Genomic DNA, 23,166 nt, shown 5'->3' on the forward strand with positions numbered 1-23,166 from the left:
GTTATAGACTAGACCGCTTGTTGAATTCATTTAAAGAGTGAGATCCATGTCAAAAATAAAATTTTGTTTGAAGTATTCTACAAAATAGGAAAACATTTGCTATTTCCGCAATAAAATTCCAACGGTGTACAGTGGTAACATATGAAAAAGATCTTCCTAAATAAAATGTCCTGAAAAATAGTATTGGAAAATATCCTGGATCCGCATTATTTGATGCGATAGAATTTTCCTCATTTTCATTTTATTCGACATAGCATATCCTAAATATCCCATGTCAATACTTTCCCATATTCGTCTTTTCGAATCAAAACGTTTTCCGTATGGCACTGCCATACTATGGCAGTTATATAGTCACGTCCGAAAAAGGAAATGCGAACACTTTTTAGTGTAGAGTATAAAATGCATAAAATGAACCACCAAAAATTGTAAAGAAAATTAAATCGCAAAAAAGTAATTTATAAATTAAACCATTTAGGAATGTATAGATATGATAATTTAAATCAGAAAGTTTTACAGAAACAAAAGTAAAAATTATTAAAAATATAAAAATTAAGTGAAACAACAAACAATTTGTTGATGAGAAGTAAAATCTGATTATTATTAAAATAAAATCATTAAAAAAACACCCACAAAATGTACAAATGTATTATAATCATTAAATAAATCTGAAAAACAGTGAAGCAAATTCAAAATGTATTGAACATGAAATATGAAAACATTTTTAAAAATTTTGACTTTTTTAATCATTCAATTCACTTACAGTTGTGTCCCATCGAAGAAGACCCATTTCCTTATTCAAAACAATGTTTTACCAACCGTCCACACACATTTTCAGTCACCAGCAAATCAGCAAAACCGTGCCGTTGTAAGGTTTTCTTTGTAAAGTCCTTTGTAATTTGTTGGAATCTCCATAACATACACTCCACTCGAAGGAATCGAGTCGACTGTCTGTCACAAATAAAGTGAATTCCACCGTGTTCATGGAAATGTCCTATGTACAAATTACGGCTTCCTTGTCCCTGTCTGTCCTTCCATTAATAGATTTTTTAGTTAAAGTGAAATAGCGAAAACAGAGTAAAGGATCACAAGTATTATTATGAGATGAGATGGCAATTAATGTGAAAACTATTATATTTAGCAAAGGCTAGGCACTATTTGCCAACTATTCTACGTGCTTTGATTATGGTTATCTTATAGAACAAGAGTATTGCAACAAAACCATTAAATCTATTACTTCATTTGGGCAAATAATCAGCTAATTTGATAAAAAAAATCCTTTACTTCAATATTTTTGCTATACAATTCACCATATAAGAGAACAATAGCATGTGCTCATCGCTTACTCTCGTCGTCGTTGTCGATAGCAAATGAATAACAAGCAAACTATCGCTTATCGGGTTCCACATGGCTTCCCAGTGTTCAATCAAATGTATAAATTTGCTTCAGTGTTATACTAGTTGCTTACTACGAAGTTACATTGTGACTGTACGAGTTGACTAGCTGGTAAAGCAGCTGGAGCAAACTTAGACACAAATTTGGTTGGCATGGTTGACATCAACTGTACAAAAAAAGCTAACGTATCGGTCATTATCAAGTGAAGGCCGGACTTTAAATATCTACAGAATAAATATAATTTTACAAAGATTATATTTCTTACCACCTTTCACACACTTTAAAGAAATTTATTAAATACTTTCAAAATAAATCAATTATATCTTACACTTAACATTAATCCTGAAAAAATCTTTTGCAGAAATTTTTACAATGCGAATCCTCGACCTGATGCCCTTATGAAAGAACAAATTGTCGAAATGTCCGGTCTCTCGCCACGAGTTATACGAGTTTGGTTTCAAAATAAGCGGTGCAAGGACAAAAAGAATCAAATAAAACAAGAACTGCAACAAGAGAAGGTAAATTTACACCGATAATAACAATAGTCATTTACATAACTAGGGATAAAAATGTCCAGTTTTCGTGTGAAATTTTTTCATCCGAGGCGATAAACCCACGAGAGTTTTCATTTTTATCCCGAGTTTATGTTAACTATTTCACATGCTGAGTGCGTCTAAAGAAGTGCTTGACCTATGAAACATAATGTTTTCGACGCAAGTAGCATGTAAAATTAAACATTACAAATATAAAAAACAAAAACCGAAAACCAATACAATTTCTAACAGAATAGACTAAAGTTAGGATATGACCAGATGCAAGGTGTACCGATGATCGCCAATTCGCCAGTCCGTCAGGGATCACCATTGAATATGCATCCGCACGACGTCATTCCGTACCAGCCGCCATGGAAGGCACTGTCTGAATTTGCTCTTCATGCCAATTTAGACAATGATGTCATCACTCAACACAATCCTGCATTCCAACGATTGATGCATCAAGTAATTGAAACTAATAGTTAACTAAACTTACATTCAACTAAAATTGTATTTCATGTTTTCTATAGATGCATGGTTATGATGTCACCGCACCTCGGCCAGGTAATGCAGACTCAATGTCTACGTTTCACGGTGGTCACCTTCACAATAGTATCATATCGGCGCAACATAACTTGGATAGTTCAGATGCGTATATTCCATTTATGGAAAGCGATGACAGCACTAGCGCAGATTGAAATTGTAATGAATAAAAAGCGATCGACATTATATATACAAAAATTTAACGAAACATTGAGTGTGAATGATTTGTAAAAATTAGTAATTTAGAACACTTGCAAGAGTTTAACATTTAAGTTACAATGGATTTTGAACATTTGTATAACAACAAAAGTAAATCAAACGCCATTCAGTTTTATAATCGTGAATAAAGATAAAGTTTATGTTTAGTGGAGTATGTTTTTGTTGGGTCATCACTATATTCAACAATTTAAACGTTGCAGGATGTATAAAGTGCATGGGTTCGAAATCTTACGGAGCGCATCCTAGCAATGCTACGAGAACACTTTAGAATTTAGGAGAACACTTCAAGAAGAGACTATTTCAGACAGTCATTTTGGGAAAAAATTTGTTTGTTTTGCATCTGCAGAACTTGATGATTGTGAATTCCGCAGAGAACACTTATCAATATAAAATGTAATTGATTTCCATTTTCATCACTACTAGTTTTATATCAGACTTTGTGTTCTCTTAAAATGCAAAGGATAACTGTGAAGCGAATAGTCATTCATCAAAATCTCCCTACGAGTTTTAGTGAGAAAACTAATGCTACTAATTTTATTGAGTTTAGAGAAAAGCACGAAAAAATTCGTTGTAGCGCCTCAACCGAGGGGTCCCGCACTCTTCAAGATTTATCAGATTTATTGAAATTTATTGATTTATTGATATTTATAGGGATTTATTTTGGCATTTACTCGGATATGAAAGATTTTTTGATTCCATAGGGAACAGTGTCCGCCTTTTTAGGCTTCGGCTTAAAAAATCACAAAAATTTGCTACTACGAAAACTAGTCGGTGACCGCTCGGCCTCAACAAGAGTCTCCAGTTAATAAAAAAAAAATTCACTCGCTCCGCTCGCGTTTTGACATAATTAACTTGGTTTGACGAAAAGTTTTCCAACTATTATTATTACAGCTATCAAAAATTACTTAATATCACATTATTTGTTTTATGTAGGATCTGATATTTCTAGTCCCACAGACTCTGACAGCTGTTATATTGAATGAAATATTTGAATTTTTTCCCAGTCGAAATTTTTGTCGCACACATGTAACGACCAGTTTACTGGAATACAAACCAAAAAACCATTCAATATCAAGACTGTCAAATCTGTGGATCTAGAAATTATGTAGAATCTATTGAAAACGAAAATGTGATATAAAGTAAATTTTTTTAAGTGTAGTAAAACTGAATCGTAAAAAAAAAATCCAGCTCGCTTCGCTCGCTTTCTACCACATTCATTTCTTTATTTCATATGACTATATCAGTTACCATTGAAAATGAAAATATTTAATCAACTGACGGGATTGAATCAGTTATTTTTATCACTGTCACAGAATTGTTGCTTGTGACGCCAGATGTAGCTGTTACAAATTTGAATTAGGTGGAACAAATAAAAGCATATCAAAATTTCTTCAATTTCATTTATTTTTAAACATAGTTACTTAAACTAAGTACACCGCGTAGCTCCAGTATGTGTTACAATTCTAAGGAGCTACAAGAAAGTTTTGTTGTATTCTAATTTTGTATTGGAGAACACTAGGAAATTGCTAGGAGAACACTTGTAAGATTTCGGACCCATGACAAAGTGCGAAGTTAATTATGACTGTGGGCGATTTGTTACTGGAACCTTCTGAGCTCACTATATACCGAGAAAGAATTCAGGCAGACAAACGAAAAAATCAGAAAACAACGTCCTCACAAGTTGCAATAGGAAATGGGTGCTGATGTTTATATCGGGAAAATCCACCCACCCTACTCAATATGAACTCATGAAGTCCAGATTATCTTATCTATGATTTCTAGCACTTTCCTGGTTCGAATAATAAGACAAAGCAAGACCTGAAATTACGTATTAAAATTTTTTGCCTGAGGCAGTGTCATTAGTAATCTTTATTGGACGATCTCCAATATCGCAACAAAATCGGAAAATCTATTACTTCATTTTTGAGAATAAAAAAAATCCGAATAAAAATTTTCGGAAGTTTCTAAGAATTTATCTGAATTTGTCCGAACTTCTAAAAATGACCCTGCATCATTTGCGTCCTCATTGTTAAAACAAAATCTATCACTTCAGTATTTTCATCATATTTTTCGATTTTATATAAGTGAACACTAGTGGAGTTGAGCGTATATTCTTATCATCGCTGTCAATAACAGATGACGAAATATATGATTCCTTCATGTCGGGATACCGATATAAGTCTACTACTAGAATATTACTTCTTCTGATGCCCAAATTTTTTCGTGAGATTGATTTTAAATCTTTTATTACATTTTTTTGAAATAAGATCGCATTAGTCAGATGATAACTGTCCGAAACTGGTAACGTGATGAATTAATAACATTTCTCGCTCGCTTCACCCTCGTCTGTGCTTCATTGGAATATTAATCAGGAAGTAGCATCATCAGTTGCCAAGTCTATGTTCCCGTATCGAAGAGACTTTTTCTTCCCAACCATTCGTCGAGTCATTGTAGCATACAGTTGAGGAGGTTGTCCACTACTGTAATGGAGTCTCTCTAAAGTTGCTTGAACATTTCATAAAAAAGTGTAATTCAGACTTTTTGGCGGCTCCGACAAGACGCCATTCGAAACGATTAAAACGACAATTTACATTTGGCCACTTTAATTCATGAAAAAGAAATAATTTTTGCACAAAAATATTCTCGTTTACACCGAAGCTCGTTTCAAACTCATCGTACTGGAAATAATGTCCGCCGGATGATATCCTGGATCCAAAAGTAATTCGTGATTTGCGCAGCTTGCTCCACCTAAGCACGTACCTAAAAATATCAGGTTAACACAAAATAATCATAAACCAGCTACTTACATGAGCACACCGACGTTTCCTCAATATCGGAACTATGATGGTGTTCCAGCAGTTTACCAGTTTGCGTATACGAGTCACCATCGTAAAGACCTTGATTAGCATTGCATTTATTTTGAGCATCAATCTCTTCACGTCTGATATCCTCAGCATTCCTATAGGAAAGAAATTTAATGTTATGGATGATCGATTGTCGATAGAGTTTAGTTCTACTGCTTACATCGTCATGAAACGCAGAACAAGCAAATTAATACTGGCAGCAACAACTGCCAGGCCGAAAAGAATGAAAACCAAACTCAGCGCTACATATCCAGGCTTCTTCATCAATGCCTGATCATTTTGCAGTGCCACATAATCGCCAAATCTGAAACCGATCCATCTTTGCAGTCACAATCCCTCGCTAGTTTCAATATAAAATTACCCGATCGTAGTCAATGTGACAAAGCAGTAGTAAAAGCTGTCGAAATAGCTCCATCCCTCATATCGTGAAAATACTGCTGCTCCCGTTGTTATGATTATCGACGACAGCATCCCATTGAATAACATCAGATTGGTTTCGGTAGCTTCGGTTTGCTTGCAACGTGCATATGTTTTCGCCCTGCGTATAACAACCGATACGAATTTGTTCAGACGTTCACCAATACTCTGGAACATTACCAGCCCCAACGGAATACCAACCTGATCGTAAATAAAAGCCGAATCGTAGTTTTCATTTAAAACAATTTGGTAGGAATTACCATCGCATAAGCCATACAAAAAGCTTTACCACCGACCGTAACTGGAGTTGAATGACCGTATCCAATCATGGCCAATACCACCGTGCTAAAGTAGAAAGCTCCTGGTAAATAAAAAAAGGTTTCATTTTAGCCATTACAATTTCTCATAAACTGAACTGTCCATCAGTGCGTCCTCAAACGACCAGGTAAGCAATCAAAGAGTATACCCCACCTGCGAATTTCCATTGTGGTCCAGCCTTGTGCGGTTTATTTTCAATAATTACAATTTCCATCATCCTACGAACAAGAAAAACATGGAGAATTGATTCTGATGGTCATTGCCTTCACTCTTTACCTGTAATCCTGGTTCGTCATGTTGTACTTTCCGACGAAATTATTTCGGATATCTAAATGGTATTTGTGGGTTTTAGAGAAAGACACGAATATAAGATCAAACAATTTAGTTACTTGATAAAAATTCCCATCGTTTGCTCTCAGTTTCACTTTCGAGTGCATCGAAGACCGCTGTAGACGGAATTTTAAGTTTAATTCTCACTGTATGTATAACATCAGAAATCTCAATATTTCACCTGCTCCAATTAGCAAATAAGTAAAGGTACAAACAACCAGTGATAGAGTACGAACGTTTTGTCGTTTCATCGTACACGTAACTAATAATCCACAAATGGACTCACGTCGATCTATGTGCATTGAATTCCTAAAGTAGAATTGAAAAGCCCGAATAAAATCTAGAACTTTTGACCAAAGAAACTGGTATTTGGCATAATTGCTAACTGAAAGAAGCATCAATTTAGCAACATTCAATGCTCCTCTATTATTTTCACAGGCAGATGTAACAAAGAAATGTCATTTGACTAAATTGTTCTTACCTTGTTACCACTAGTCTGCGTTATTACCCTTTCTTTCACTAAACAAGCGAACCCTCTAATTGAATGACATACCTGTGCTGATCGGATTCACCAATAAAAATCTTCTAATTAATTACAATCTTTAATTGAAAGAATTTTTCTTGTCACATTGCGAGATTTTTATCTGACTGATGGAATCGTGTATCTGAAGTAACCGCATAAGGGAATGACGTATGAAAATTATCGATTTTTCCCATAAAAGATTTTTCCGGTTTGTATTATGTTGCTGATGCTGGTATACACGGTGTTTACACATACCTACAAGAACTCTACACATTTACACTGCAATCGTGTCATGGTGGATGCAACGGTTCGAATAACAACAGGTTTTGAACATTTCAGGATTTGTTTTCACTATACCATGAATATAGATTAGGCCTGTTCATTTTTGAGAAATAGTCTCAAATTCATCTGGCATGGTGTCTATTTGGTCCGGAAAGCTAAAATATTAGACCCGTATTTTTTTAGAATTTTAAAAAATTCTTTAGATCTGGGGAGCGAAGCATTTGTTCAAATGTACGAAAGCGTTGGTTAGAAGATAGGAGAATGATGGTGTATATCTTTTTTACTCTTCTAACCAACGCATTCGTACATATGAACAAATGCTTCGCTCCCCAGATCTAAACTATTTTTTAAAATTCTAAAAAAAACGGGTCCAATATTTTGACCTTCCGGACCAGATAGACACCATGCCAGATGAATTTGAGACTATTTCTCTAAAATGAACAGGCCTAATATAGATGGAATAGATTTACGGCTGACAAAAAATAAATTTTAATTTTACGAGTATTGGAATTAGAAAAATCTTTTTGAATATCTGGTTTGACAAAGATAAATGAGGACGGAGGAGAAGATACAAAGGAATAGTACATTTCGTACCTAGGACTGAAAGTCTTTTTTTAGCGTGTGAGAAGTTTCCAGACAGAGCCGAAGGCGAGGTCTGGAATCGAATCGAAATCGAAAAACTGATTAGTGTTCCGGAGTCCTGAGATCATGTGCTATACGATGGCATTTTATTTGACTGAAATCCGTCGAGTAAAAAATTAATTATTTTTCTGTTGACAATGGTTTTGTTGCAGCAACATCTTTCAGTGAAAGAGTGAATCGTTCTCTATCAGAAGAGTTTTGATTGAATAGAGAAAAGAGAACTGACGCTGCAATCCCTCTCCTGGACCTAGAAATATATAGCGATGAAGGTTTCTGAACTTCCAACTTCCCTCCTGGTCCTGCGATGGTTTTTTGGCAGGTTTGAAACTGCGAATTTTTTTCCCGAAATTTAAAACCTGTAAATTTTTTTTGGCAGGTTTAAACCTCGAATTTTTATTTGTAGTTTTTACCTGCGAATTCATCCAAATGTGCGAACGTACAAATTTTTTCCAAAGGTTTAAACCTACGATTTTTTAATCAAACCTCCCAATTTCCTTTTTGAACCAGCGATTTCTTAGCCGCAGACCATCCAACTTCTCTTTTGGTCCTGCGATGGTTTTTTGGCAGGTTTGAAACTGCGAATTTGAACCTGCGAATTTTTTTCCGCAGATTTAAACCTTTAATTTTTTTTTTTCGTTGGTTTGAACCTGCGAATTCTTGGAACTTTGATCAGTAGAAAGTCATGTAAAATGATCGTCACAACGACCGGACTATAATGTAGAATTCGCAGGTTCAAGTTCGCAGGTACTTCACAGACATCATACGATTCTTGTGCAATGAAGAAAATCGAATAAATACCGAAGATAATCGTATAGTTCGACGTCAGTAACACGTGGTACATTAATAACTTTTATGAAACAAGAGTCGTATGACAGTAATTTATCGCACTAAGATGTCGATTGTCAACCCGAGCGGAAGCCGAGACATCGATTAATGCAACAGAGGCAGAGACATAAAGTTTGTAAATTTTGTACATTATGATGCTGAGTGACATGATAGTTATTTATGACTAATTGGAATGTATGTTTCCAAAAGTTTGGAATGTATGAGTATACACTGGTTAGTTATTTTCGCAACGACCTTGCACATAGGCGTACGAATTCGCTCACTGAATTGCATAAACTACTATTTGTTAGCTCATCGAAAAGTAAACTTTCGTTGAGTTGTACAGAACTCGGGAGCATTTATCACTCGGTTGCATGAATAACTATTTTAATTATGCAGAAAGGACACTTGTCGCTTTAGCGAATTATGGGAAAAATGAAAAATAAATATTTTTGGTTCGTTCACACGATGTAAGTAAAGTGTGTTGAGGATTATTGATAAGAGAAAAATGGTGTACTTGTTTCCACAGCGGTAAAGAATGCTAATACGCTAATTCTGGCGTACTTTGTATGAAAAGGACATGCTTGTTCCCTTTTTTCGCCATTATTGCGATATAAAATTTTGGTAAAAAATGTTTTGAGGTTTAGAGGTTTTCTATGCAAATTACGGCAGAATTTCGATAATTTTTATGTGGCATCAATTCTCTTCGATTTGGGAGAATCTTTTTAGCCCCGTACGAAGTACTGGGGGCTTATAAGATTAATATGCCGTTTGTAACACGTCGAATTGGAAGCAGACAGTAAGGGCAAAGCATTTGGTTATGTTCACAGATGACGAATCCGCAATAAAAAAAATGTCCGTCCGTCCGTGCGTCCGTCCGTCCGTCCGTCCGTCCGTCCGTCCGTCCGTGACCCCTCTAGCTTGAGCAAATCACAACCTTTTTTCAAAATTCTTTTTTTCCCCGATTGGTATCGACAAAAGTAAGGTCAAGTTCGAAAATGGGCATGGTGGGGTCGGCCCTTCCAGAGCTAGGGCCCTATAGGTGTTTTTCAGTCTTTCGACGATATCTACCGAAATACGCACGCAATAGCTGCTTGTGATATATCAAATGAAAGGTATTGACGAGTAGAACAAAGTTGCTGAACATTGTTTTTGTGTAGGATGCAACGCGAGCTTGTTGGGAGGGCTCAAAGGTCGTTACTCGGCCCTAAGTGTTTTTTCCACATAAATCGAGTAAATCTCATCCGATTTTGCCAAATTTAGTTTTTTATGGAAAGTAATTGAATACCGAAAAGAACGTGTCGAAAAAAGTTTCAAATTTGGGCCCTTGGCCTAAGGCCGCTACTCGGCCCTAAGTGTTTTTTGCACATAAATCGAGTAAATCTCATCCGATTTTGCTAGATTTTGTTTTATTTGAGAGATAATTGAATGTCGAATAGAAAGATGGCAAAAAAAGTTTCAAATTTGGGCCCTTGGACTAAGGCCGCTACTCGGCCCTAAGTGTTTTTTGCACATAAATCGAGTAAATCTCATCCGATTTTGCTAGATTTTGTTTTATTTGAGAGATAATTGAATGCCGAATAGAATGATGGCAAAAAAAGTTTCAAATTTGGGCCCTTGGACTAAGGCCGCTACTCGGCCCTAAGTGTTTTTTGCACATAAATCGAGTAAATCTCATCCGATTTTGCTAGATTTTGTTTTATTTGAGAGATAATTGAATGCCGAATAGAATGATGGCAAAAAAAGTTTCAAATTTGGGCCCTTGGACTAAGGCCGCTACTCGGCCCTAAGTGTTTTTTGCACATAAATCGAGTAAATCTCATCCGATTTTGCTAGATTTAATTTTTTATGGAAGGTAATTGAATACCGAAAAGAACGTGGCGAAAAAAGTTTCAAATTTGGGCCCTTGGACTAAGGCCGCTACTCGGCCCTAAGTGTTTTTTGCACATAGATCGAGTAAATCTCATCCGATTTTGCTACTTTTTGTTTCATTTGAGAGATAATTGAATACCCAATAGAAAGTTGGCAAAAAATTTTGGGTTTCTAAAATAATGTCGTAAATTGTTGGTTTTATTTGAGAGGTACTTCGTACGGGCTTTCGTAATTGCGCTATGCGCAATTTTAAAAATGAACACTTTCAGTAAATTTGATCATGCCCAACTTGACTTGCATTTTGGTAACAGACGCATTAGAGGGTTGTAGACGTATTAGGGTTCCGGGCGTATTACGGCTACGGACGTATTATGGTTACGGACGAAATAGGATTACGGGTCGTACGGGGCTAAGTCGCAGCAAACGCTCCGACTGTTCTGATGCCTTGTTTTTTTTTAATTAATCAAACTAGACAAAGGCACTAAGAGATGAATGCGAAGTTCTCCGGTAAAAATGAAACATCCAACAAGTTACACTTTAAACACTTTTCCGTTTGTATTCTTTGTTCTCGTGTTATTTCAGCTTAATATATTTACATTGGCAAAATAATAATTACACAAATTAATACTCTAAAAAAACCGTCAGCATCTCGCATGATGGGTGTTACAATAACATTATTCGTTTAAATTATCGCAACGAAAATAAAAAAAATCAATTCGGACTATCACCCCAGCTCAGTAACTTAACAAATTCTTTAAAGCCTCCACAGCCTGTTCCTCTAACTTTGCAATGGTACCACCCAGCTCGCCTAACTCGTTTGTCGTCGTTTCCGCCATTACAGGTGGTGTCATTTCAATGCTTTCATTAGCTGCCACCATTATTCCAGCATTTTCAGTCATTGTTGCCACACTCGCTTCCTCCGTAAAAATCCATCGCTTTTTGTTCAACAGGAAAAGAATCATCAGTGCGGGTAAATGTAGCAACGAAAAGCGAAACAGTTTTCGGGACGTGCCACTGTCCGAATTTTTGTAAAATCTCCACGCTAAATATGCGAAGTAGGCATTCAGCGGCAGCGTTTCAAAGGCAAACCATAAATTTGTTACGTCGAAAATTGGTGCAGCGCACGATAAAACACCAAGAGCTACAGTGTAACGAAGTGCAGTTCGTCTGCATAGGGCAGGATTCGTTACAGCCATCATTCGATAACCGGCTCGTGAATAATCAGGACGTAGATTCCAGGACAGTGCGTTGAAGTGAGGAAATTGCCATGCGTATAGTAGACCAGCCAGAATCCAAGCACCAGCGTCAATTGTTCCTGAACATCCAACCCATCCCATGACTGGAGGTATAGCGCCGACTGCAATTCAGATAAAGAAATTTTAGTTGAAGCATAGGGAACGAAAAGCTGTCTGTACCTATCGATCCGACCCATGTGTTCAGTATGCTGAAACGTTTCATCGGCGTGTAAATGGATGTGTACAAAATAAGATTTGCCGCTCCCAATGCAGCTGTTAGTCCATTGACTCCATAATAGAGCATGCATATGCCAGTACTGGCAGCACCAATTGCAAATCCAATCGCGTGTAGAGGTGTCAGTATTCCTTTTACTAAAACTCGATTCTTCGTTCGGGACATTTGCGCGTCGAATGGTACTTCGTGGTATTGATTGATTGAATTAGCAGCAGCCGAACACAGTCCAGTACCAACGGAACACAGGATAAATGTTGATAGTTCGAATGGTGCCGGTGCCATTGCATATCCAGCCATGGAAGTTATGACAACCAGTGCTGAAATAGAATTTGAATTAATTTCGAAATTTCATCGCACGGTAAAGTAACCGTACAAGTCAGCCTGGATTTTGACAGCATTAGATAATGCTTTCCTAACTTGGACAGGTCTTCTGATGGTGTCACCGTCCATTCTTCGACTTTACTCTTCTTCGATTCTTTCGAAACATTTTTGAATGCATCGCCGGTGACAAGTGGATTGCCAACAATTGAACTAATTAGTGGATTTGTGGTAGGTACTGGGACAACAATGGCTATCCGTTCAGCTTTACTGTTTGGATTTTCTTCTTCCTTTAAGTTGATCTGCTCGATTTGCTTTTGTGATAATTTGTGAGACTGCTGCAGAACGATTCTGTCATGGAACGTCCTCTTTATGTAATCACCGTGCGACCTAACCAATCTTTTTCCGTAGGTTAGTAACTGTTTTGATTGAAAACTAACACAATACATTTTGGACGGTTTTCAAACACGGCCACCGAGATGTTGGCTCATCTTGGACAACTTCCACTATTGATAAAGGGAACGGTTTATTGAATAAAACTGTGAAAAACCCCGTGTTTTGAACTTCGGATATCATGCGAAAATTTTGACATCTGCCAAAAAGGTGTGTAGACATTCAGTAGTTTGGTCAGTTTGGTGATGGTAGACGATGAAGTAGTTTCTATGCCCTCTCTGTAGATTTTTTTAGAACAGACTTTCAATTAAAAAAGAGCGGCAAATGGAAAACAGTCAGTGTAGCAAGGCATGTTTCCCTGAGTTTATGAGGTATCCAAATGGACCAAAGTTTCCTATACGAGAATGGGGAGCCGTTCAATCGTGAATTTTGAATGGGAACGTTGATAAAATGTAATAACCTAAGTCCAATAATTCGCTCATTAGAATGAAAGAATTTCAATTGAGGTCGAGCCTCACCGTTCAATTGAGAATTTATTGTCGAAGGCATTCCTAAAAAGGTTAATCCTTCCGAATAACAAATAGAAATACCAGTTTTTAAGGGATGTGCGCTTACTACGACTTTTAAGTTAAGTTTAAATCAGGATTGCTCAGCTCATTGTACTGCGATCAAAGAACACATAATTCTAAGTAGAAAATCTTCTTATTTATTGCCGTATTTACTGTATTCTTTCACCGATAATAATCACATTCAATATCCATTTCATGAAGTACAATGGAAACACAAGTTAGTCGAACTGCTACTTGGCTTTTCCACCGATCAAATTTACATTTTCAGCTCCATGTTTATGAGTTTTCGGTTTCATTGAATCTGTAAATTAAAGTAAATCTTTAGTAAGCTGCTGAGACGCTAATTAGTCACATTTTTACTAACCCGCAAGTGGTACATGTATAGAAAACTGTTTGACCTTCATCAGCCGAACGTAACTGTAGAGTGGCATAAGACATTTTATTTTCACCGCATTTGGGACATTTGCGTTCGATTTCCGGTTTATTGGTTTCATTCACCGGTTCATTCTTTTTGTTTTCCCTTTTGTTTATGTTGAAATCAATTGTGTACTCTATTTCCATTGAGCCATAATCTAAAACAGATAGAAGAGACTGTTTGCAACTATACTTTGCGCCGGGTGTGACTGTTATTACGAAGACCGAGAATACTGAGACTGACTTCACTGGTCATTTATTTAGGACTTGTCGTGACATTTTAATCCGAAACATGAATTACCTTCAGGTTGACACGATTTCTTGCAAGTATAACAAACAACATCACCGGTTGATCGGAGAAGAGGCAGAATAGATCCACAATCTGAACAAAATCCAGGTGTCGTTCGTACAGTTTCCATTTCGTAAATTGATTGCACAAATTTTATGTAATTCAATTTCAGTTTTGCGGTGTAAACATAAACACTACCATGCGGATATCACACTAAATGTCAAATCTATCATTCGAATAGAAGAGTGCACACATGACACACACATCCAATGCACCTTTTTGGAGAGTTGTGTTTTATTGAGTAAGTTGGGGTAGGTGCGTTAGATGGCGCTGCTACGTAGAAAGAATTTTTTGAAGCGCGTATTTCTTTTGAAAATATACAGAGAACACAATTGACAACTTTTGCAAATTACGCACCAAGAAAATCGTTGTGTTCACCTCGGAGTAAAATGGCAAATTGTAACACAAGCGTTTTTCATTCTTGTTAGAATTTCCTATATTGTTCTTCGTACACAAATAAATATCAAAAAGATAGATCAAATCAACTAACAGATACCATACTATACTATTGATACACTCGCTGTCTGTCAAAGATGAAAATAGGAATGTTGTAAACTACAGTAGCAAAGAGAAAATTCCTAAATAAAATCCATATTCAATCAGCGAATTTAAACCAAAAAACCAAGTCACAGATTACGTACAGGCCATTGAAAGGAACAAACCTCTACTGCTATAGTTTTCTACGATGGCTAGTTTTTATAACGATGGCTATTGTAACGTATAATGGTCTCGAAAACACTGGATCCTAGATTCATCAACGATCAAGTGTGCTATATGAATGAACCGAATCGAAGTGCACACGGGATTCATTCAACGACCAAAATAAACGATGACTATTGTAATCTTTTATATCAATGTACATGTCAAAACTAATGAAGTAAAAGATTTCGTTGCAATATGTCGCGAAACTTTGATGAAAATAAGTAAAAGATTCGATTCACCTTTCGTCTACGTATTTCATGATTTCCTTATTGGAAATTAACTTCAATCTCGACAGCTGAAGCCGAAACCGAAAAGTGTAACCTTAATGTTCAATGTCAAAGTAATTTTTTTCGCTGTACCTTCCGGGCGTTGAGACCTTTCAAACCATCAACAAAAAATTAAGATAGAAAGCTTTCAAAATATTCCGATTAAGTGAAGAGTGTGTAAGCACTCGTATCGAGGATAAGTCATGATGCAGTAAGATTTGAGAAAGGTAGGAAAGTAGCTGTTACGTATTATGGTCTCGAAAACGCTAGATCCTAGGTATAACTCATGTACTTTGCTATAAAAGATTACAATAGTCATCTTTTATTTTGGTCGTTGCTAGTTGCTATCGATAACCTTCGGTTCGAGCTGCAATCCCGTACACTTGCGAACTTTAGCAAAATTCGCACAAGAGAAACGTTGTGCTTACCTCGGGGTAAACTAGGAAATTCTAACAATGGCGTATGCGTGTTTCATTCTTATCAGAATTTCTCATATTGTTCTTGGTACACAAACAACTGAACCTTTTAAAAAAAAGGTAGATCAAATCAAGCAACGGACTCTTCATACTATACTGTTGATATGCTAGCTATCTTTAAAAGTTGAAAATAGGAAAATCTGCAGTTAATCAGTGAATTTAAAACGATACGTCATGCCAAAGATTACGTAGAAGTCACTGTACGTAGCATTTTACAATTAACGATTTTAGAGTACATGTACATTATATACAAACTTCACTTAGTCAGAACGGTTAATGACTTAAAAAGTCGCAAGGCCCGACGATTCAGAGAAAAAATATAAATACTTTGATTGAACGTTCAGCTGGTCATTTACTCTGTAATCATACTATTGTGTAAGCGCCAATCTCACTGCATTTTCAAAAATTGAAGTTAATTTTTTTCTCGCGCCGCGTCATTCACAATAATTCACAAAGTGACATCTTCCTTATACAAAATGTGTTAAAAAGTGAATTATTGTGAATAACGCGGCGCGAGATTCCTAGCAACCGTCACAAGCACCTGTACTCATAAGAAAATACTAAAATACGTGGATAACAAACGGAATCTATTACTTCTTTTTATCAAAACTTTGCGACATATTGAAACGAAATCCTTTATTTCATTAGTTTTGACATACATGTTGACTATAAAAGACCACAATAGCCAGAACCCATCGCTTATTTTTGACGTTACTGTCGATAACAAATCGCAAAAAGCTTCTCCTCATTCCACGAAGGACTGTTTTCATACGACAGTATGTGCTTCAGCCTATAATGCCAGATTTTCCTTTTAGACTTGATTGCATAATTTTTAATTTGATTTCAAAGTCAGTCAAAAGCTGTAAAAATTCAAAGAAGAAATGTCGAAATCTTGCTGTGGATTTTTTGAAACCCTATTAAGCACTCGTAAGACCAGTTCGACACTGAATAACCCTCTGATGGTAAACCAAACATAAACAAGTGTATTGTTATTTAGGGACATTTATTTGAATATTTTTTGTTACTAATGCACATAAATATGTGTATACGCATTGAAAACCATGTTTTTGTCAGCAAAGAAATTAATTGTTTTTACAGTTGGTTTTTATTTTGGATAAAAAAAAATAATTTAAATTGACGGCATACATTTATAATATTCTGGTATTGTGCGCTCTGTTAAAAAGTAAAACACCTGACGTTGAAGACAATCTTGTATGAATTTTAAAATATATAAAAATTTCTATTCATGTGTACCTCCTACTATACAACACACATTGCTGTACGTACTTAGAGATTGATACAAATATTGAATGGCAATTAACACGATAAAACCAGTGATATTAATATGATTTACGTTATTGAAATGTAACTGTTCAAGACAAAGAAAAAGAAAATTTTTTAATTGAATAGAAACAACAATCAAATCCATTAAAATTTTTGACGACCATTTTGACCGTTATAAAAAACCATTCCAATCAATCGATTTCTCGAACCCATGTGATTTTGCAAATTACTGAAATCCTTCTCGAAAATATCGGTTGGCGAAGCTATTGAAATGGTTGTGACGAGCCGACTGTTCGAATTATAGTCACGTTGTTTGATGGGCGAATAATTCGTAAAGTCTGAACTGGAAAAGAATGTCACATTTTCAATTTCCGGCTTTTTTCCAGGCGTGATCGGTGTCGGTTTTTCGTTATAAGCTAATGGATCGTCGCCATAAAGAGATTTGTAGTTTTGAGTGTGGATTATGGATATGATTTGGTATAGTGATATGACACAGGTCCACATATAGAATAGAAATACTGGAACAATGTTGATGATATATTGCATACTGAATTGAAATTCATCTAAATCGAAAGTTTTCTTACGCAATGCAAAGCCATAACCTATTGTGATGCCAATGACTAGTCCTAGATCAATTTTGTCTTTTAATATTACCAATCCCACAATGAGTAGGGCTAGAATGATTAAAATTCGGAAGAGTTCCAGAAATATGTACGGCCACAACAACCACTTCCATATCTGTAAACAGGTAATAAATGGTTGTTAATAGATCTCAGAAGTGTCGAGTTGGGCGTTTTTCATTTAAACAATGTTTGGGAGATTCAAACACATAGTTTTCGCCGATTTCATTTTATTGGCTAGCTCCAGCCATTTGTCTGTTACTTATTAGTATCTACATGATCCCAAGAGATTGATCTGGTACTTCAAAAGTTTTAATGTATACATTTTGCTGTATAAGATGACGATAACGAGAGTTTATGTTTTTTTTTTGTGACAATAACAGATGATGTGCAGACAGCGACAGTGCGGAATTTTAGAGTGTAACGACATTCTTCAAACTGAAGCCCTAGAAATGTCAAGAACTTCTAGGTATAGTAAAATTACGTGTATAATATAAACTTTATATGTCTCCGTGTGGTAAGACTATTTTGACGAGTTGGGTTATAATCCGCACCGAGAAAAATTTCCATAAGAAAAATCAGTTTTTTTTTCGATCACCTCCCACCATCTGCCCGGTCTATTTTTGGAAATTTTAATCGTGAGAAATTCAGAGTTTTTTTTTCAGAATTGACTGCAATTTCTAGTGACCACACGAACGGAAAATGTTCATAGAAAATCCTTTGTTAGTCAAAAGAAAATCATTGGAAAATTCTTCAAAATTTTACGAAACTTCAAAGCCATACAAAATGAACAATGAAATCAGCGAAATCATAGAAAATCCTTTAAAAGGATCAAGAAAATTTATTAAAAAGAAGAAAAGTACGACGTCATACTCGGTGCGGTTTTGTGTTTTTTGAAATCATTTTCAAAATTTTGTGAGGTTCGTTAGATCATGTGTCTATTGTATTTTTGAAAATCCTTTGTCAACGAAATTTGCACATGAAATTTTATTTTGAAAATGATTTTGGCGTTCACCATTCACAGGCACATGCAAATAAGTCCACTGGGATTTACATCCGATTCCCTTGTAAGAATCCCTTCGTCACCTAGTCGTTACTAGACCTTTAGTGTAGTGTACGCGAGTGTGTATGACATATAATTCAAGTTAATTTATTTAATGAATATTTTATCCCATAGAGTTAAAGACAACAAACTCTTGTCGACAACACGCATAGTGACTGCGTATAGGATTATAGAAATTGCGTTGGTAAAGTCTATTGTTTAGTTGGTTAGATCACGACAGAGTAAAGTTAACCAGGCAGAGGCAGGAGCGCTGATTTTACTAGAGACCTGAATAATCTAGTGGCCCTATATTTTTTGCGAATGATATTTTTCAATTTTTGTCAGTGTTCATTTGAGTTCATTTTCATACAGTGCATTATAGGTCCCTTATTTGACGTTTCGAAAATGAACCGCTCCTGCCTGGTTTATTTTACTCTGCCGTGGTTAGGTTAATTTGGAAAAATGAAAATGTTCCTTACTTTGTACGCCCCAATTATTATCAAAAGACAGGCGGCCAAGTAAATGCCAATAATTGTTGTTGCGATTAACATAAATGTTTCAGCATCTACAAAACAAGCATTTCGATTTTACTTTGTATAATGTGTCTGTACGTTACATCAACCTAAACATCTTAATTTATAAAATCAAAAATGTTTTTTTTTTTTATCTTTTTATTTAACCTTTCCTCAAATACGTCAGCAGCATGTCAAAATAATTTTGCTTGTTGTACTCGTTCGGATGTGTTTGTATATAAATTGCATTTTCTCTTAAATTATCGGCTCCGTTTGCCAATAATATGCAAAGAGGTATGATTGCCTGAAACTATATATGAAAACTTAATCATGGCAAAATCTGAAAACAAATTATTTTATTTAATAATTTTTGTAAAAGATTTTTTTTTGTTTCAAAGGAAATTTTAGTTGTATTATGTAGACATTGTCAAAGATGTAACATAAATGCGTGCGCATAAAAAAAAATACTTGATAGTCTGTGGCAATTTAGCTATCATTTTGCAATAAATTTAATATTAACATTTGAACTTATCCATTTGGAATTTAATAAGCGAAATCGCCGGGGCATTTATAGTATATGATGGATGATAGGCATTTTACAAAAGAAAAGATATTTATGATATAGAACTTTTACTTTTATTCACTTTCAGTCTACACTTACTATAGAAACTGTTCCGACAATTATAGATCCTAGCCTCACCGAACAGTAAAAACAAAATTCTTTCATCACTGGCATTTTTAAACTCTTTGATCTCTTCGATAGTCTATTGATAAAATTTTGATTTTTTTTAGTTTCACCAACAAAAGTATACTGCGTTCATCCTACTACGTTCCCACCAAAGGATTAAACCACATACTGAACATATTATGACTTTAATAATTGGAAAATAATCAATTCTTTCTAGATGACTATCAGTGCTATGCAATGCGTGTTACATAGATTTAATAGGAACACGCAAGGGTCGTAATGAATACAATTCAACTGTTTAATCGATTTTTGAATGTACAAAAGCTTAATGTCCATCAGATTTGTATGTAATAGATTTTAATATCAGTTTGTGACATTTATTTGATGTTAGCCATGTCTGCAAACTTCCTGTCTAGTTTCAGATAAATATCAATATTCAATTGAACCTATTACCGTGGTACAGGTGATATCACTCGGGATCGAAACACTGGGGCGCACCCAAAGACACTAGGTTCAATTCGCAGAGAAATATTGGTTGAAAAGGGTTGTTCACCTAGTTGATATTGAACTCAGTACCGTCAACGAATGAATTAAAAAATGAAAATCTAGATTATTTATTTTAGTATTTCATTCTCGGTTACTTTACAAAAATTCAGAAAATAAAAATCTAGATTTTCATTTGTTCAACGAAATTCTTGTGGATTATAATCAATTATAAACCACAACAACTCTCAAATCAGAAAACATGTCCCTCTAAGAAGAAAGAAGCGAAAGGATTATACGAAAGGTAAAAAGCTACACTTCGATCGTTCAGAGTATTCTCAACATCAGACTGATACAAAATCTCGTAGTTCATTACGCATTTTGGATACTAGGATATTGCTATGTATTATGTTATTATCATCGATGACATCATAAAAAGAATGCAGTGGCGGACTGGCTCAAAAAAGCTCTTCGGGCATTGTATGAAGACTTTTTTCAAAAGGCCTTCGTTGCACTTTATCCATACAAAAATTGAAAGGCCCTTTGGGAATCGCCCGAACGCCTATAGGGCCAGTCCTTCACTGAAAGTATGTAGCAAGCAATTCTGTCGTCTTCGTTACCACTGGTACAATAATGAAAGTGGCTCGAAGAGTAGAACAATTGATATTAGTATAGTGATGATCTTCTTGGGTTGTTATGACAGATCACTATTATTATTGTCTCGCATTTCCAGTAATAGTATGTTACTTCCGAGGTTATTTGATAAGTGGGGTGTTACAGGGCTGTTTTCCCCACTTGTCAAATACACAACTTGGAACCTCGTAAGTACAATGCTTTACGTGATTAGGCAATGTAAATGAAAATGAAACATGCCGTAACACGTAAAATTATAAAAATTTGAATGTTCTCACCTCATTACGCAACTTCAATATTATCCGATTGTTGTATACGTAGATATAACTGTATTTTGCCAAGGGTCAACGATGCAAAATCTATAAATATTAATGACACAGTAAGCAGCATTGGCATAAATTTCGATCTGCAAATATTTACCGTTTAGTGTACACACACTTTGCGTACAAATTTATCATTTAAAGACAATCGTAAAATCATTGTGTTAATTAGTCAGATCTGAAGTGATACTCTGTTTGTCATTGAGGTTCTTATCTGCCACTCCTGGCGCTGGCTCAACGATTATTATGCAAATTTTTTGTAATACAATCTGAAAATTATATCTCTTTTAATGAGAGGAAGAGGTGCGCGCAATGCATTTTTTTTATATTAATGCTAATATTCAGGCTTCAATGTTTTCTTGGATTATGGATTAGTTGTATGGTAATCGTACCACTTTCAGATTAATTTTAATGAAATTCTTTTTGAGAAAGTATATTAAAAATGGCATTACAATGTGTGTTTTATGTTACGACACATAGACGTTTAGATGATCTTTAATGGAAATCTTTTGTATAAAACAAGGCGTCAGAAAATGTGTACGTTTTAACGAGTTTTACCGAATTATTTCAATCATAGCACTACTGAACCAAGCACTATAACATCTGCGCCAATTATAACTTTAATGAGAGCGGGAACGAAGTGTGTGCGATTCATGTTTTACATTTGCTTCAACTCGGCAGAGTAATAGTTCATTACGGCCTTGTTTGGAGATTTTTATTGCAAAAATGAAAATTATCAGCTTCAACTGGCCAAACATCAGGAAGGTTTAAATGTCAACAATGTAAATATCTCCTACAAATTATCTAATTTTGATTAAAAACTGCTAAATTATGAATTTAGTTAGAAGTTATGAAAATCTGTCGCAGCGTTATCGCATCTTTTCGATGACATTTTTAAATTTAAATGTATTATTTGAAAACTTAATCTTTTCCTTAAAACATATCCATTACATTTTTTAAAAGGAATGTTGAAACATGGAATGTGTCGTTTAATTGTTTTGACATCCAGGTAAAAACTGATGATTTTTTAACAATGTCAGTCAACGCATTGTCATAATCCATTTTTTACCTGAGTGCAAACAAAACGGGAGTTATTGCATTGACGATTTTTTTACACTTTTATTGAAAATTGGTATTATTAATACAACATTGACATTCTTTTGTGTCAAAATGGATTTTATCCTATTTTTGCGGGTGTAGAATTTATTTTTTAATCCCATTATCAACATTTTGCATTCACTTTTGTTGTGAGGTCAGAAAATACTAAAAGGAATTAATGCTATGATTGAGTTAGTGTAAAATGAACTTAAAAAAAAATCATATTTTGTTTGTAAAGACTGCATATAGATTAGACTTCCGTAATTGGAACACAAAACCATTTTTCAAAGAACAACATAAAGACACTTTTAAAACAATAATTGATCACATCAAAATGGAAATCTTAGTCTCAGTTATACACTCATAATGACCATGATACATGAATGGTCAGTTTAGTGATTCAGTCTTACCAGTCTTACGTTATAGACGTGGATTGAAGATAATATCCAATTGGACTTATAAGACAATCGATGAAAGTTTTCTATTTCCATTCAATCAATTCATTTCAAAATGAAAAATACGATCGCTCTCGGCTCTCTTGAAACTAATACTTCAGTAAAAGTTGCTTAATCTTTTCAAAAATGTATTTAACATTTCAAAGATCAATGAATTCATCAAATCTGCTACTTCTTTTGTTCTAAATTATTGTCAACATATCGAAACATAATCTGTCACCTCATTAAACATTACATTTTTTTCCCTATATAATACGACGATAGGTCGTGCGCTTTATATATTTTTTACATTGTTGTCAGTAACAGATGACCAT

The 23,166-nt window shown here is 35.2% G+C and overlaps 5 protein-coding genes across 9 annotated transcripts in view; 1 reads left to right on the forward strand and 4 right to left on the reverse strand.

Annotated features, from left to right (window-relative positions):
* LOC119066821 (insulin gene enhancer protein ISL-1) overlaps positions 1–2,833 on the forward strand; it is a 38,737-nt gene extending 35,904 nt beyond the window's left edge. Inside the window, exons 7-9 of one of the 3 annotated variants that reach the window (XM_037169470.1) lie at positions 1,754–1,910; positions 2,178–2,390; positions 2,456–2,833. In XM_037169470.1, coding sequence (XP_037025365.1) covers positions 1,754–1,910; positions 2,178–2,390; positions 2,456–2,623 — 538 coding nt within the window. In that variant the 3' untranslated portion in view covers positions 2,624–2,833. The remainder of the gene's footprint in view (positions 1–1,753; positions 1,911–2,177; positions 2,391–2,455) is intronic. The other 2 variants (XM_037169471.1, XM_037169473.1) reach the window with 2 other exon arrangements.
* A 2,446-nt stretch (positions 2,834–5,279) lies between these two features.
* LOC119066442 (two pore potassium channel protein sup-9) lies at positions 5,280–7,316 on the reverse strand. Of its 3 annotated transcripts, none has more exons than XM_037168940.1 (10): positions 7,098–7,316; positions 6,798–6,925; positions 6,676–6,732; positions 6,563–6,614; positions 6,440–6,504; positions 6,229–6,329; positions 5,913–6,169; positions 5,712–5,855; positions 5,495–5,646; positions 5,280–5,435 (listed from the first exon to the last, which is right to left on the reverse strand). In XM_037168940.1, the coding sequence occupies exons 2-10, from the start codon at positions 6,916–6,918 to the stop codon at positions 5,335–5,337; spliced, it is 1,050 nt and encodes a 349-aa protein (XP_037024835.1). In that variant the 5' UTR covers positions 6,919–6,925; positions 7,098–7,316; the 3' UTR covers positions 5,280–5,334. The 3 variants fall into 3 exon arrangements, with proteins under 3 accessions (XP_037024835.1, XP_037024832.1, XP_037024833.1); XM_037168937.1 differs by having other exon boundaries at positions 5,280–5,447; positions 7,098–7,315; XM_037168938.1 differs by having other exon boundaries at positions 5,280–5,447; positions 7,170–7,307.
* A 3,974-nt stretch (positions 7,317–11,290) lies between these two features.
* On the reverse strand, positions 11,291–13,162 carry LOC119066441 (protoheme IX farnesyltransferase, mitochondrial). Its single transcript, XM_037168936.1, has 3 exons — positions 12,604–13,162; positions 12,176–12,547; positions 11,291–12,117 (listed from the first exon to the last, which is right to left on the reverse strand). The coding sequence occupies exons 1-3, from the start codon at positions 12,995–12,997 to the stop codon at positions 11,495–11,497; spliced, it is 1,389 nt and encodes a 462-aa protein (XP_037024831.1). The 5' UTR covers positions 12,998–13,162; the 3' UTR covers positions 11,291–11,494.
* Positions 13,163–13,627: 465 nt separating this feature from the next.
* Positions 13,628–14,453, reverse strand: LOC119066440 (DNA-directed RNA polymerase I subunit RPA12). The gene is made up of 3 exons (XM_037168935.1): positions 14,226–14,453; positions 13,875–14,082; positions 13,628–13,811 (listed from the first exon to the last, which is right to left on the reverse strand). The coding sequence occupies exons 1-3, from the start codon at positions 14,341–14,343 to the stop codon at positions 13,787–13,789; spliced, it is 351 nt and encodes a 116-aa protein (XP_037024830.1). The 5' UTR covers positions 14,344–14,453; the 3' UTR covers positions 13,628–13,786.
* A 2,270-nt stretch (positions 14,454–16,723) lies between these two features.
* Positions 16,724–19,992, reverse strand: LOC119085993. Its single transcript, XM_037196564.1, has 5 exons — positions 19,837–19,992; positions 19,344–19,485; positions 19,143–19,228; positions 17,586–17,739; positions 16,724–17,519 (listed from the first exon to the last, which is right to left on the reverse strand). Exons 1-5 carry the CDS (start codon positions 19,909–19,911, stop codon positions 17,146–17,148), a joined length of 831 nt encoding a protein of 276 aa, XP_037052459.1. The 5' UTR covers positions 19,912–19,992; the 3' UTR covers positions 16,724–17,145.
* Between the last annotated feature and the right edge of the window lie 3,174 nt (positions 19,993–23,166).

The sequence above is a fragment of the Bradysia coprophila genome, chromosome IV (assembly GCF_014529535.1).
Source record: "Bradysia coprophila strain Holo2 chromosome IV, BU_Bcop_v1, whole genome shotgun sequence".
Classification (NCBI taxonomy): Eukaryota; Metazoa; Arthropoda; class Insecta; order Diptera; family Sciaridae; genus Bradysia; species Bradysia coprophila.